The sequence below is a fragment of the Haematobia irritans genome, chromosome 3 (assembly GCF_050003625.1).
Source record: "Haematobia irritans isolate KBUSLIRL chromosome 3, ASM5000362v1, whole genome shotgun sequence".
Classification (NCBI taxonomy): domain Eukaryota; kingdom Metazoa; phylum Arthropoda; class Insecta; order Diptera; family Muscidae; genus Haematobia; species Haematobia irritans.
The window spans coordinates 13,404,920-13,418,136 of record NC_134399.1 but is presented as its reverse complement, the minus strand read 5'-3'; the positions used below and the strand labels follow the sequence as shown (position 1 = coordinate 13,418,136).

At 28.8% G+C, this 13,217-nt stretch overlaps 1 protein-coding gene across 1 annotated transcript; it reads left to right on the top strand.

Moving 5' to 3' along the window:
* Window positions 1-1,980: 1,980 nt before the first annotated feature.
* On the top strand, window positions 1,981-3,302 carry LOC142230765 (uncharacterized). The gene is made up of 4 exons (XM_075301393.1): window positions 1,981-2,044; window positions 2,733-2,831; window positions 2,892-2,993; window positions 3,072-3,302. Exons 1-4 carry the CDS (start codon window positions 1,981-1,983, stop codon window positions 3,149-3,151), a joined length of 345 nt encoding a protein of 114 aa, XP_075157508.1. The 3' UTR covers window positions 3,152-3,302.
* Window positions 3,303-13,217: the final 9,915 nt, after the last annotated feature.

Below are 13,217 nucleotides of genomic sequence, written 5' to 3'. Positions count from 1 at the left end.
TTGCCTTTTAAAGTTACTTTGACCATTTCCCATGGACGAGCTGAATGATAATGGCGATGATGAAGTTGATAATGCTGCTTTATTTGGTAAAAAAGAAAATAGAAAATTAAAAAAAAAGTAAAGAAAATACAAATATAAATGAACTTGTCACCTAATTCAAATGCCACAGATCCCTTAGATGATGCTGATTTGGGAAAATTATAATAACACATTTTCCATATTTCTTTGCTAGTTCCAATATTGTTCAAATTGCCATCCATAACTATAAGCGGACATTTCTTAAGTTCTTGTTTTCCGGATATTGACATGGATTTCCATATTAGCTACACAGAAAAATATATCACCATATATTTCCAATTAAAAAGTTAATAGAAGTTGAAAATTTTTTTTTTCAATTAATAAATTAATTGATACAATTAACTTTTTAATCAAGATACAAAGATTAAGTTAATTAGGTCAATGATTGACAATTTTAAAATTTTTAATTAAAAAATTAATTGATACTGTTTGATTATTATTTTAGTATCAGACCTAAGGTTGTTTTCCGCAAATAAAAAGCCTTATTTATTGCATTGTTCCCAAATTATAATTTTGTATTTTTTTCAAATAATAAATTAATTGATACAATTAACTTTTTAATCGAACAAAAGTGATGAAAATTTTCTAAAATTTTTAATTAAAAATTTATTTCAAACAATCAATTGTAAATCAAACTAAAAACACTAAGCCAATTCAGAACGCAATTGAAAATAGTTACCTTTTTTAATTAAAAAATTAATTAAGGTTTGAAATCAACATCAATTAAATTTTTTATTGAATCAATTAAAAAATTTATTGAAATTAGCTAATGAAATCAATTAATTTTTTAATCAAGTATTTTTTTTATGCCCAATTAAAACTGTGATTGATATTATCATTTTCGTAATTGAAGACATTTCAATTAAAAAATTAATTGGATCAATTAGTTTCGTGATTGAATCAGAAAAAATTTTTGGTGTGTTAGCAAAATTTGCAACGTTGTGTTTTCCGAATAGTTCCAAGAGACAAATTTTGCATTTGTTTTGTATGGCTTTATTATTTTTCTCGTGAGATTACTGCCTTTTGTAATTTCTGCCATAAAATAAAAGGGCTCCATATGGCATCCCATAAAATATGGATGCCATGGTGGCGTACAGAAAAAAAAACATTCTTCAATATTCTTCAATAGACAAGACCAAAGTGACCAAAACAAAATATATTTCTTTTATAAATTTATTTTATATTATTTGTTATTATATTTCGATGTTTATTTGGATAAAAGAATTCAAAGATGTTATATTCAAAAAGAAAAGTTTTTGGATTTCATTTTGGAAGATGATGTTGTATTAAGTTCGAGTTTAGCTATGGCATACAATTATACCTATTTGTTGCAAATTTTATTATAACTTACTTGATGGAGAATTGCCCAAAGGAAATTTTCGCAAAGTGTGTATTAAAGAAAAGTAATCGTGAAAAAATGGCGATTAAGATGTAAAAAAGTGTTTAATTGTTTTTCACCAATTCTATTTCTATTATTTATAACGTGTGTGTGTTTGGACTTTTATGTTTCAAAAAAGAGTATATTATATACTAATTCTAATTTTGCTTAGCATAGAATAATAAATTCTGTGATATGAAGTATTTTCTATAATATATTGTCACTAATTATTCATTTTTATACATTTGTTTCCAACTGTAAAAAAAGAAAAATAAAAAACGTTATTTCAAATTGAATGTAAAATTAAATGTAAAACTTACCGGAGTGCATAGGGTATAAATGGATTAGTAGATTTTTCACCAAACCTATGGTAGCTTCTTAGCGCATTTCGCCGAATATTGGCCAGTTTTCTACCCAAAAATCTTCCACGCGGTAGATTTTTGAATTCCTCGATTAATTGTTGTTCGACGGACTGAAATGCCCTATTTATTCGAACATTAAAATATTTGAAATTTTTATCCGATATGGATGGCTCTTTCTCTACGAGCTCAATGGCTCGAAGCCAAAAATGTTTATTGGAGCAAGCGAGTGAAGCTATAAAATAAAATAAAAATATTATCATAAATTTTGTCATAATTTTATTACTATACAAAAATTTTCCAAAATTTTATTTCTATAGAACTAAAATATATATAACTAAATAACTTACTTGGATCGTCACGTATAGATTTCTTGGTGGAGTGACGCACCTCTTTCTCCATCACTTGCTCTACCAAATTCTGAAATTCCTCGGCCTCCTCCATCTCCTCGACCATAACCACCACTTTTCATCCACAATCACTTCTATAGAAAATTTTGTTTAAATTTTATTTCTGCAGAAAATTTTGTCTAAATTTTGTTTCTATAGAAAATTTTGTCTAAATTTTATTTCTATAGAAAATTTTGTTAAAATTTTATTTCTATAGAACTAAAATATATATAACTAAATAACTTACTTGGATCGTCACGTATAGATTTCTTGGTGGAGTGACGCACCTCTTTCTCCATCACTTGCTCTACCAAATTCTGAAATTCCTCGGCCTCCTCCATCACCTCCTCCTCCAATTTTTCATCCACAATCACTTCTATAGAAAATTTTGTTTAAATTTTATTTCTACAAAAAATTTTGTCTAAATTTTGTTTCTATAGAAAATTTTGTCAAAATTTTATTTCTATAGAAAATTTTGTCAAAATTTTATTTATTTATTAAAATTACTTATTTTTGGCTTTTTTAAAGACGATGATGAGGACGATGATTTTGAACCAGGGTCATTTTCTGCCACGGCCCACAAAAAAATTCGCCCGAAACCCTTACAACGGCGTTATAAAGCTACGAGTAAGTAATAATTAATTTTTTAAAAATTATTAAAATTACTTATTTTTGACTTTTTTAAAGACGATGATGAGGACGACGAGGGCGACGAGGACGATGAACCAGGGTCATTTTCGGCCACGGCCCACAAAACAAGTCGTAATAAAAAACCATTTGATGATCCTCGTAAGTCATGTTCAAAACATTTATTTTTATGCGTTTTTTAATCTTTTTTTTTTATTTATTTTTTTTATTTTGCGTAAGGATACGCAACAGACCATTATGGACGAGGTTTTTGGAATTACGTAATGAAGAACCTGCTCTGTCAGACGAAAGCGATATAAAATATGGAAAACAAGGCGAAATGAACAAAGCATACAAGAAAATTGAAAAAAAATTAAAGAAGAATTTAGTTTAAAAAGGGAGCACTTAGGGCTATCAGCTAAATACTGCTGTATGAAAAGGCAAGCCCTAAAGTCGTTGTATAAATTTGGAGCATCATCCAAATACCCCTATAAGGAATTTTTTATCAAGTGTAAGTACAATTACTATCGTTATTAAAAAAGATTTAATTTTGTTTTTTATTTATAGATGAAGAACGAACGAAGATCTAATTTATTACTATTTCATTATTTTTAATTATTTTATATTAAAAAAATTTTTATTATTTTTTTTTCAATTGTTATTATTATTAGTATTTAAATTATTTTTAATTATTTTTTATTAAAAAAAAAATTTTATTTTTTCAATTTTTGTTATTATTATTAGTATTTAAATTAATTAATTATTAATAACAAATACATACTAAAAACATTAATTTTTTGAAGCAAAATTTTATTTATTGATTGGGAACATATAAAAAAACGTTTCCAAAACAAAAAAACGGTTCCAAAACAAAAACGCATATCAAAAAACATGTCATAAAACGGTTCCAAAACAAAAAAACATACCAAAAAAACAAAAAAAACAACGGCATTATAAAGCTACGGTATTATGGTATTATGTTATGTTATTTATGACTGCGACAATGGTCGGCTAAAACAAACCTATAATAAATGACAGGAGAAGAATAAATTAAACAAAATTTTTGAGAAAATATTTTTGCATTATTACATATACTTGTATACAGTATTTGGTCGCTTTAAGACCGAAGATGTTTGTAAAAAGAAATAATGATATAATTACTTTAATACGTAGGGGATTAGAAATTTATAGTACTACGAGAATAGTAATTAAAAGCTTATCTTGAAGCTTTCCAGGAACCTCAAAATCTTAGTGAGTCAATCCAGAGATTGAGACTAAATTTGTTTCCTAAAGGGCAAAGTCATAGATGTTGCCGAAAAATGTTTTATTTCATCCATACTCTCAGGTATTATTTCATTGGAGTATGACAATATAACGACAATATCTACTTACCGCATTTCGCAGTAGTCGCATTTATGATTTTTTTCACCATTGTGATACATTTTGTGTTTCTTTAATAAATATGGTTTGACAAAGCCACTCCCACAAATATCACAAACATGAGCTTTATTCTTGGAATGAACCGCTTTATGCGAAGCCAAATCACTTAGACAGGGAAATCTTTTTGGGCAGTCTGGACATTCATAGGGACGGTTTGTTCCATGTCTAAGCAAGTGCTGTTTCATGTTGCTTAAACTTTTAAATGATTTTCCACATTCCGAACAAAGGTAAGGAGCATCTCCTGTATGTGTTCTTAAGGCCGGTATGCACCTCTAGCGAAAAATTTCATTCCCATAAGAAATGCATTGCTATTTATGCTAACGAAATTTTCGGTAGCGTTCAATTTCGTAAGCTGGTACGCACCTCTAATGAAAATAACAGGGTTGTCAAAAGCATATTTTGGCAGTAAACGTTTAATTTATTACAATCATTGTGTGCGTAAAAGTTTTAAAAGGTCTGTAAATAATAAACAATTTATTTAAGGAATATTTGGAACATATATTAACAATTTTTAAAAGCGATTAGCTGGTTTAAAATGTGTGTACATAGCCCTGTTTTTTTGTTGTAGACTTAAATAAATTTTTGCTACCGAAAATTTCGCTAGAGGTGCATACTGGCCTTTAAATGATCCTTCAAGGAGCTAGATTGTTGAAAAACTGTAAATAATGTGTATATGTTATTAGAAAGCATATGATAATTTTATGAATAAAATAAACCTTTTTTACAAATTTCACATTCATATTTCACAGATGTTTTCGTTTCTGATATCTTTTCGGCAGGTTGTCTAGTATGTATGCGTAGGTGACGCGTATGTCGTATATGTTCATATCGGAAGAAAGACATTGTTACGTTTTTATATTCAGGAGTGTTTAATTATGCTTAGTACTAAGTTCGTTTCTGCGAAAACGAATATCTTCAGCTATCTCCGTATTATTTATGCGAAGGTTAGGTTAAAGTGGCAACCCGATTAAATTTCAGGCTCACTTAGACTATTCAGTCCATTGTGATACCACATTTAACTAAAAGTACCTATTACATATGGACACTTCTAGTCTTAACCACTGAACCTTCTCTATTATTTACTTTTGTGGAACCAACCAGATTGCTCCAAAAACATTAACAAACTGCTTAAGTTAACGTTTTCCAGGTCAGCCAGTAATCTAAAGCTATATGCTCCTAAAATTCGCTTACGCCTTAAGCTGAGTACTATGTTCAGTTTTCAAGCTGAAAAACAGTTTGTTTTCATGGTTACTTATTTTAATTAATTAATTTAGAAATATAACATTATTTGCAATCAATTCCTTGGATCTTTTCCATCCATTATTTCGCAACACTTGTTAATATATATATATATATATATATATATATATATATATATATATATATATATATATATATATATATATATATATATATATATATATATATATATATATATATATATATATATATATATATATATATATGCAAACATTATTTAACCGTATTTCACTTAGAAATAAAAAACAAAACCAATTGTATTTCTTATTAAGTAACAAAAAAAATAAAAATAATTAATTTTTAAATACATTAGCATTCTAGCGTATGCTTCGATAATAGAGCTTTTATTCGGGATAGATTTTTAAAAATCCCGGGATTCGGGATTTCAAAGTATAGAATCCCGGAATTTTCCGGGATTTTTTCGGGATCCCGAAATTTTCGGGATTCTTTTAATATTTTAAGTAATAACAATTACAGCGCCAAACAAATTGTTGTACATTAAACCCATTTAGTTTAATTCAATTTTGTTAAAAAAAAAGACAACAACAGAAGAACACAAGAGTAAATCAATAAGCAATTTCAAATTGCCATCATACTTAACGAACATATAGTCCAACACAACATTATGAAGAAAAGAAAAACAAAAATAAATAAATCACAAAAACAAAAAATGCTACGCCTCACAGTCTATGTTTAGGTAATGTGTTTGGAAAAATCAGGATGGTTCAAGAGAAGAAAATAATCGTGTGGGTTCAACGGTAACAATTAGAAGTGCCTATATATAATAGATACTTTTAGCCTGAATCAAATCGGGCTACCACCTATAATATCGCGATTTACGATTGCAGTTCATGAACAATTCTAATGGGTTTTGTAGTAATCATCGTCCAGAATCCCTTTGAATTCATGTCTTTATTGCTGCATTCCATATCGTGCTCTCTCGCCTCCCCCAAAAGTGCAACCCATAGAGGCCTTGCAATGTTTTAATAATTGTCATTGTTTTCCCCTCAAAAAATCCCTCTTCATGCTTCACTTTATTGTTGCTTCCTCCTCTTGGCCGGTAAAAACAAGTGCAAACGAAACCTCTTTCAATTTCTTATTTGCCATCATGTATGGAGTGAAATGTTTTCCACATATAGACAAATATTTCCATATGTTGAAAGTGACCCTCCGTTCTATGGGGATCTACAGCATTATAAATAGGGGTAATAAGGAGAAATAAAATAGTACCGATGTATATTTGAGAAAATGGTCATGTTAAGGGGTATCATACATAAACATTGTTGCCCTAACAAGTGTTTTTAAACATTGTATCCATAAGAGACAGCCACATGATCCCAAACATTGGTTGTGATGCAAATAACATGATTAAACTTAAACAAATAACAAAATTTCGTATCTACTTATGGTATTCTTTTTATTGCGCCATCAACGGTCATAAGCTCGTAAATAACCGTTGAGCATCTAAGTTATTGACAGTAGCTACCTTACGGGATATAGATCAACCCCAGGACCGGAATAGGACTTGTCCCTGGTATGTATGGACTAGTCGCAGTTCTGGTCAAAACGTATGGAATAGCCGGTCATATTAACATTGATTTGTCACTGGCGGAGTAAATTAACACTTTAGGACATGACTTGGACCCATACCAAAATACACGTCCTGGGACAATTTAGTGGGACCACCCTTAGACAAATCCTCATAAAACTGTCTGAGACAAACTATTAGGAACTTTGAGTATTCCAAATAGATTTGCCAGATGGCCGGGATTAGCCTGGATTGTCCTGGAATTTCGCCTCCAGAAAGTGCCCCGTATCTTTCACAAAATTTGATAAAAATCCCGGAATTTCAATTACATGCAATCGAAATACTAATTTTATGTTGGCCAGCTGTTAAACACTATTTCCTTAAAAAAATATTCTAAAACTCATATTGGATAGAGAAAATGGCACAAATATCATTGTAGAAATATATACTTTAATATGTATGTTAGTACCTTGCAAAATAAAGGTACTAACGGAGTTCTGTCTATAATGCAAAATGTTCCGTTAAAACAAAGAATCGTTTATGATATAACAATTTTCGCTGCCATCTTGGGAGGAAGCATTTAGGAATTTCCACTACTGTGTCCTATGTGACAAATCGGAAAGTCGTTCAAATTTATTCACATTGGCAACAGTTTGTATTTTCAATACATATAAGTATTGCTTATTGCGAAAGAGTCTTTAGTATTTTAAATAATTTATATACTAAAAATAAAGCAGATTTGATTATTAGACTCATTTATAAAAACAGACGGAGTAACTAAATTAGTTTGCAAAAATGAGGTATACAAAAATAACTTTATATTTTAAGTAGATTTTTTTGTGCTTATAATATTTACATTAGATATAAAAAATGTGACTTTTATGTTTTTGTGTTACTTAAAAAATAAAATTTTATATGAAATTGAAATAAAATGTGACTGTTTTTGCTTGTCCCAATAAATCCCGGAATGTATGTCGCAAAGTCCCGGATTTCGGCAACCATGACCCTGCCAACATTTTTTGAATTTGGGGGAGCTTCTGAGAATCCCCACTACGTCGAACACAGTCGTATACGATATCCAAAACTCCTCGGAAAAGCGCCGTCACTATTGAGAAGTTGTACCACGCCAAGTTACTACAAAAAAGTATCGCATGAGTACAATTATTAGGTGCCCTTCTGGGTACATTTAGAAGGACGACAATAAGAGCCCCTTCAAACAATCAGAAAAAGCGCACGATTGTTTAGATGTTTATTAATTTTATTAAACATTTATAAATTCTCATAAATATAACATTTATACGATTATCACATCACAGTTAACATATTTTTGTGCATTAATAAAAGATTGATGTTGAGTTTATTTAAATAAATTATAAGAAGCTAGTTGTGCTTGGTGTTTCACAAAATATAAAATGGCTCTTGTAACAATAGTGATGGCAAAATACTATCACAGTTGGCGATTGTTGCAGTGTCACTTACGAGTCTGTGGTAGCGTTTTTCCAGGCAGTTGACATTTTATACTGGTCATGGAACTGGTTGTATTTAGCTTCATGCATTTGTCTTTAGAACTCAATGAACCTATCACTTAACTGGTCTTTATGCATCTGCAACAGGAACAGTTCATCATTCATTATTATATAATATCTGATCAGAGCATAGAAATGAATAAATTATAAGAACATTTAAAAATTGCGACAAACGGCTTTGCTTTGTTTAGCTCACAACACTCATCACAAATTGGTAATAGGTACCTATTACAGCGACAGTCAAACTAAAAAGAATTTCTTTACATATTACAAAGAATTTCGAATAATAAAAAATAATTTCTTTCAGACCAACCTTTGATTTCACAGATAAACAATTAGAGGAATGTTTATAATCTATTATATTTCTTCAATTAAATATTTTTAATAAGGAAAACTGTTGAAATATTACGAACATTCTAAGATATCAACTTATAGTAGCTACAGTATATTTTATGTCGCCGACAACCACGAGATAACTAATGGTGTTTTCTTGTCTGAAAAAAAGAGCTTTGCCTTCATTTTGTCTGTACAGAATACGCATTTTTAAAATGTTGCCAGCAACCTAAAAAATGCTATCATTTCAGCGGGCAGAAAAGAATTCAAAGAAGGAAACAGGGCAATCGCAGCAATCGGCGGTGCTGAAAATGCCCGCAATTTACCTCTATGCGTGGCGCTATTTTCACAAAAAAATTCGAAGCCTTTTCGCACTTTTGCCTGTTTTTCTTAGAAAAGAACCTAAAAAGTATATTTTCCGGGCAAAATGCAAAAAAGTGAGAATTTTTTACAAGAAAAGAAAATAACTCCTATACTACGTGCATAATCAACAAGTGGAATTCGAATACATTTAAGGGGATCTATTTATTAACAAACTAAGGGCCCAATGGAAATTGGAGTTCTTAAATCCATATGCACACAATTTTGCATATTAAAGAATTATTTACTTTTAAGTTGGTGATAATTTATGAAATTTAAAAATTTCTCATCTTTTCCAGAGAACTTCATCAAAATAAAGATTTTATTAATTTCTCACACAAAAACACCATTACTGTCCATTTAGTTAATTTGCTTGTTAGGAGTCAGGAGCCAAAAAGTAATTTAGCTTAATAAATTTATACAACATGTTGAATTTATTTCTCCAATTTCCAACGTGTTCTAGCGATTCATATGCCTTTCTGGTAGTTGCCATGGATTTAAAAGTGTTTTTTTCTTAATTTTTTACTGGCTCTCCCCAATACTGCTATTGTAAATATTTACAGAGATTAACGCGCTTTCCCAAGAAAAGAAAATCGAAAAAGTAGGAAACATTGCAATATTAATTGCTTTGCAAACTAAACTTGGGTGAATGAGTTTCACAAAACTGCTGGTTTTGCAAATGTTACGTTTTAAGTTTCAACATTGGAGTTTTCCTCCTAAAAGTATGCCGGTTTTAGTTTACCCACTATAGCTCCCATTGCTCCAAAAAGTATGCTGCTTTATTTATTTTAAATCTTAAGATGGTAGCGGACAACAAAATAAACAAAATGCGATGCATTTGAAGAAAAACATTTCGAAAACTCTTCAGCTATGGTTTAAATGGGCCAACAACAAAATCGTGATACAAACTAAAGTCATAAATTACTGTTTTCTCTCCTGGTACAACAAGACGTTGTTGGAGGAGGATGTATAGCACCTCCATGTCGGAGCATGCCACACGATTGCATTCCACATTATGGACTGTTATTTGTAGAAAATTATCTGTAAATAGTATTTAAAAATACTTAACCTTTGAAAGACTTTAGAGTGACTTAATGGCGTTTAAGGATTTATTGTAGTATGTCTAACTTTCATTGCAAATACGCGCTGTTTTGCTGGCTTTATAGGGAAAGATAGAACTATTTTGAAATATTTATAAATGGTTGATATTAGTTTTTCAACCATGAATGATACATATAATGTGGTCTCATGATATCTAGCTAAGAGGATATTAGGAAACACAGTTCAGTCGGGCTGAATATTATGTCTCGTATACCATGGGAACCAAAAGAAAAAAATTCTTCGAAGGTAAAAGTTCACAATCACAATAAAAAATAAAGGATCAAGAGACCTAATCTTATATGCGAATATATGTATTGTACCAATAAATTTTAAGTGGTTCAAAAAATAGTTGATAGAATTCTACCAAAAATTGAAGATTTTTTGCTGTTTGGTAAATTGGCAAAAATATATAGAAATAGAAATTAAATTTTGACAAAATTTACTATAGAAATTAAATTTTGACAAAATTTCCTATAGAAATAAAATTTTGACAAAATTTTCTATAGAAATAAAATTTTGACAAAATTTTCTATGGAAATAGAATTTTGACAAAATTTTCCATACAAATAAAATTTTGACAAAATTTTCTATAGAAATAAAATTTTGAGAAAATTTTCTATAGAAATAAAAATTTGACGCAATTTCTAAAGAAAAAAAAATTGACAAAATGTTATAAAGAAATAAAATGTTGACAAAATTTTCTGTAGAAATAAAATTTTGACAAAGTTTTCTATAGAAATAAAATGTTAACAATATTTTCCATAGAAATAAAATGTTGACAAATTTTTCTATAGAAATAAAATTTTGACAAAATTGTCTATAGAAATAAAATTATGAGGAAATTTTCCATAGAAATAAAATTTTGAGAAAACTTATAGAAATAAAATTGTGACAAAATTTTCCATAGAAATAGAAATTTGAGAAAATTTTCCATAGAAATAAAATTTTGAGAAAATTTTCTATAGAAATAAAATTTTCAATGGAAATAAACTTTGGAAAAAAATTTTCTATAGATATAAAATTTTGACAAAAATTTCCATAGAAATAAAATTTTAACAAAATTTTCTATAGAAATAAAATTTTAAATTCTGCAAGAATGGAATGGAAAAAGTTCGAGAAAATTCTCTAATTGTGATAAAACATTAACTAAAAATACCTATTACACAAAAAAAGCCAATTTTACTTTATTTTAGTTCATGGAATTATTATGTTTCGAGAAAGTTTGCTTTACTCTAATAATTTTTTGCATACGTTAGTTAAATAAACTAAAAAACGGGAAAAATTATACACAAATTAAGCAAAAAGATTTACTAAATTCGTACTTTTTACAAAATAGTTCATTATTTCTTTAAATTTGTAAATTTTACCAAAAATGCGTCCATCATGAACTTCGAATGTCATTAAACACATTCTTGCATTTTTGAACTCCAATTTTTTCTTTACCAAGTGAAAAAAATTAATTATGTCTAATAAATTTTCTCGAATTTGTCGAAAAATATTTACTTATTTTTGTGATATCGGCGTGATGCTAGCCATTGTAATACTGTTTAGATAAATTTTTCTAAAAATATTCAAAATTTTCTAAAATTAACAAAAAGTTTTCTTCCTGGTGGGTTTATTTATCCCGAATTCCGGGATTTTTTTATTTTGAAGAAAATCCTTAAAATCTTTTGTTGAGTACGAAAGCAATATTTTTTTGTAAGTAGCAATTTGAAATTGCTTTTTAATTTACTTTCATGTTCTGTTGTTACGTTTTTTGTTAAAAAAAAAATAATTAAACAAAATTTGCTTAATGTAATACAATTTTGTTGAAACTGTGGATAGTTATTAATCAAAATATTTAAAGAATCCCGAAATTTTCGGGATCCCGAAAAAATTTCCTGGATTCAATATTTAGAGATCCCGAATCCCGGGATTTATAAAAAATCAATTTGAAATTGAAATTTGAAATTGCTTTTTAATTTACTTTCATGTTCTGTTGTTACGTTTTTTGTTAAAAAAAAATTTAATTAAACAAAATTTGCTTAATGTAATACAATTTTGTTGAAACTGTGGATAGTTATTAATCAAAATATTTAAAGAATCCCGAAATTTTCGGGATCCCGAAAAAATTTCCTGGATTCAATATTTAGAGATCCCGAATCCCGGGATTTATAAAAAATCAATCCCGAATAACAGCCCTAACATTGAATGAAGAAAAAAACTAAACTACAAATAAAAGTAATGCCATGGTTCTCTACATCAATAACGGAACTTCCAACTTAGATAACGCCATAAATGCCTATATGAATTGTATGTGATTAGTTAATATGGTATCACAATTGTCTTTATGTATACTAATTATGAAAACTTCTAAAAACTAAGCTAAAACTAAACAAAAAAATATTAGAGCAAATGCAAACAATAGTTTAAATTTTTTTGCAAAAAGACACTGAAATGGATAACACAAAAAAAAAATAATAAAAGCTGCTCTGCTAAACCACAATGAGAGATTTTTGGACGTAGTGGCAACCCAATAAACACAAACGTTGGAAAAATGCTAATTTTCAACAATTTTTCAAACATTTTTTCAAAGGATTAGTGTAATATTCAAGTTGAAAAATTGTTGAGAAAATCGCGTTCTCAACAAAAAACAGACATTACCCTCAACAGTGAAATTCAACACATTAGCAATAATATCTCAAGTGTTATGCTCAAATTGAAATGCATCGCTACTCAATAATTTGTCAAACAATTTTCGATGCCAGTCAAATTCAAAATTAACATCGTTGCAAATACTTTTTAACCTAAATTTGTATGAATGATATACCCACTTCAAATTGAAAGTCAAAGCCAAAA

Coding starts and splice junctions, on each gene's coding strand:
- LOC142230765 (XM_075301393.1), top strand. CDS start 1,981: ATGGATGGCTCTTTCTCTACGAGCTCAATGGCTCGAAGCCAAAAATGT. Junction 2,045..2,732: donor ATGTTTATTGGAGCAAGCGA/GTGAAGCTATAA, acceptor GCTTTTTTAAAG/ACGATGATGAGGACGATGAT. Junction 2,994..3,071: donor AAAACCATTTGATGATCCTC/GTAAGTCATGTT, acceptor ATTTTGCGTAAG/GATACGCAACAGACCATTAT.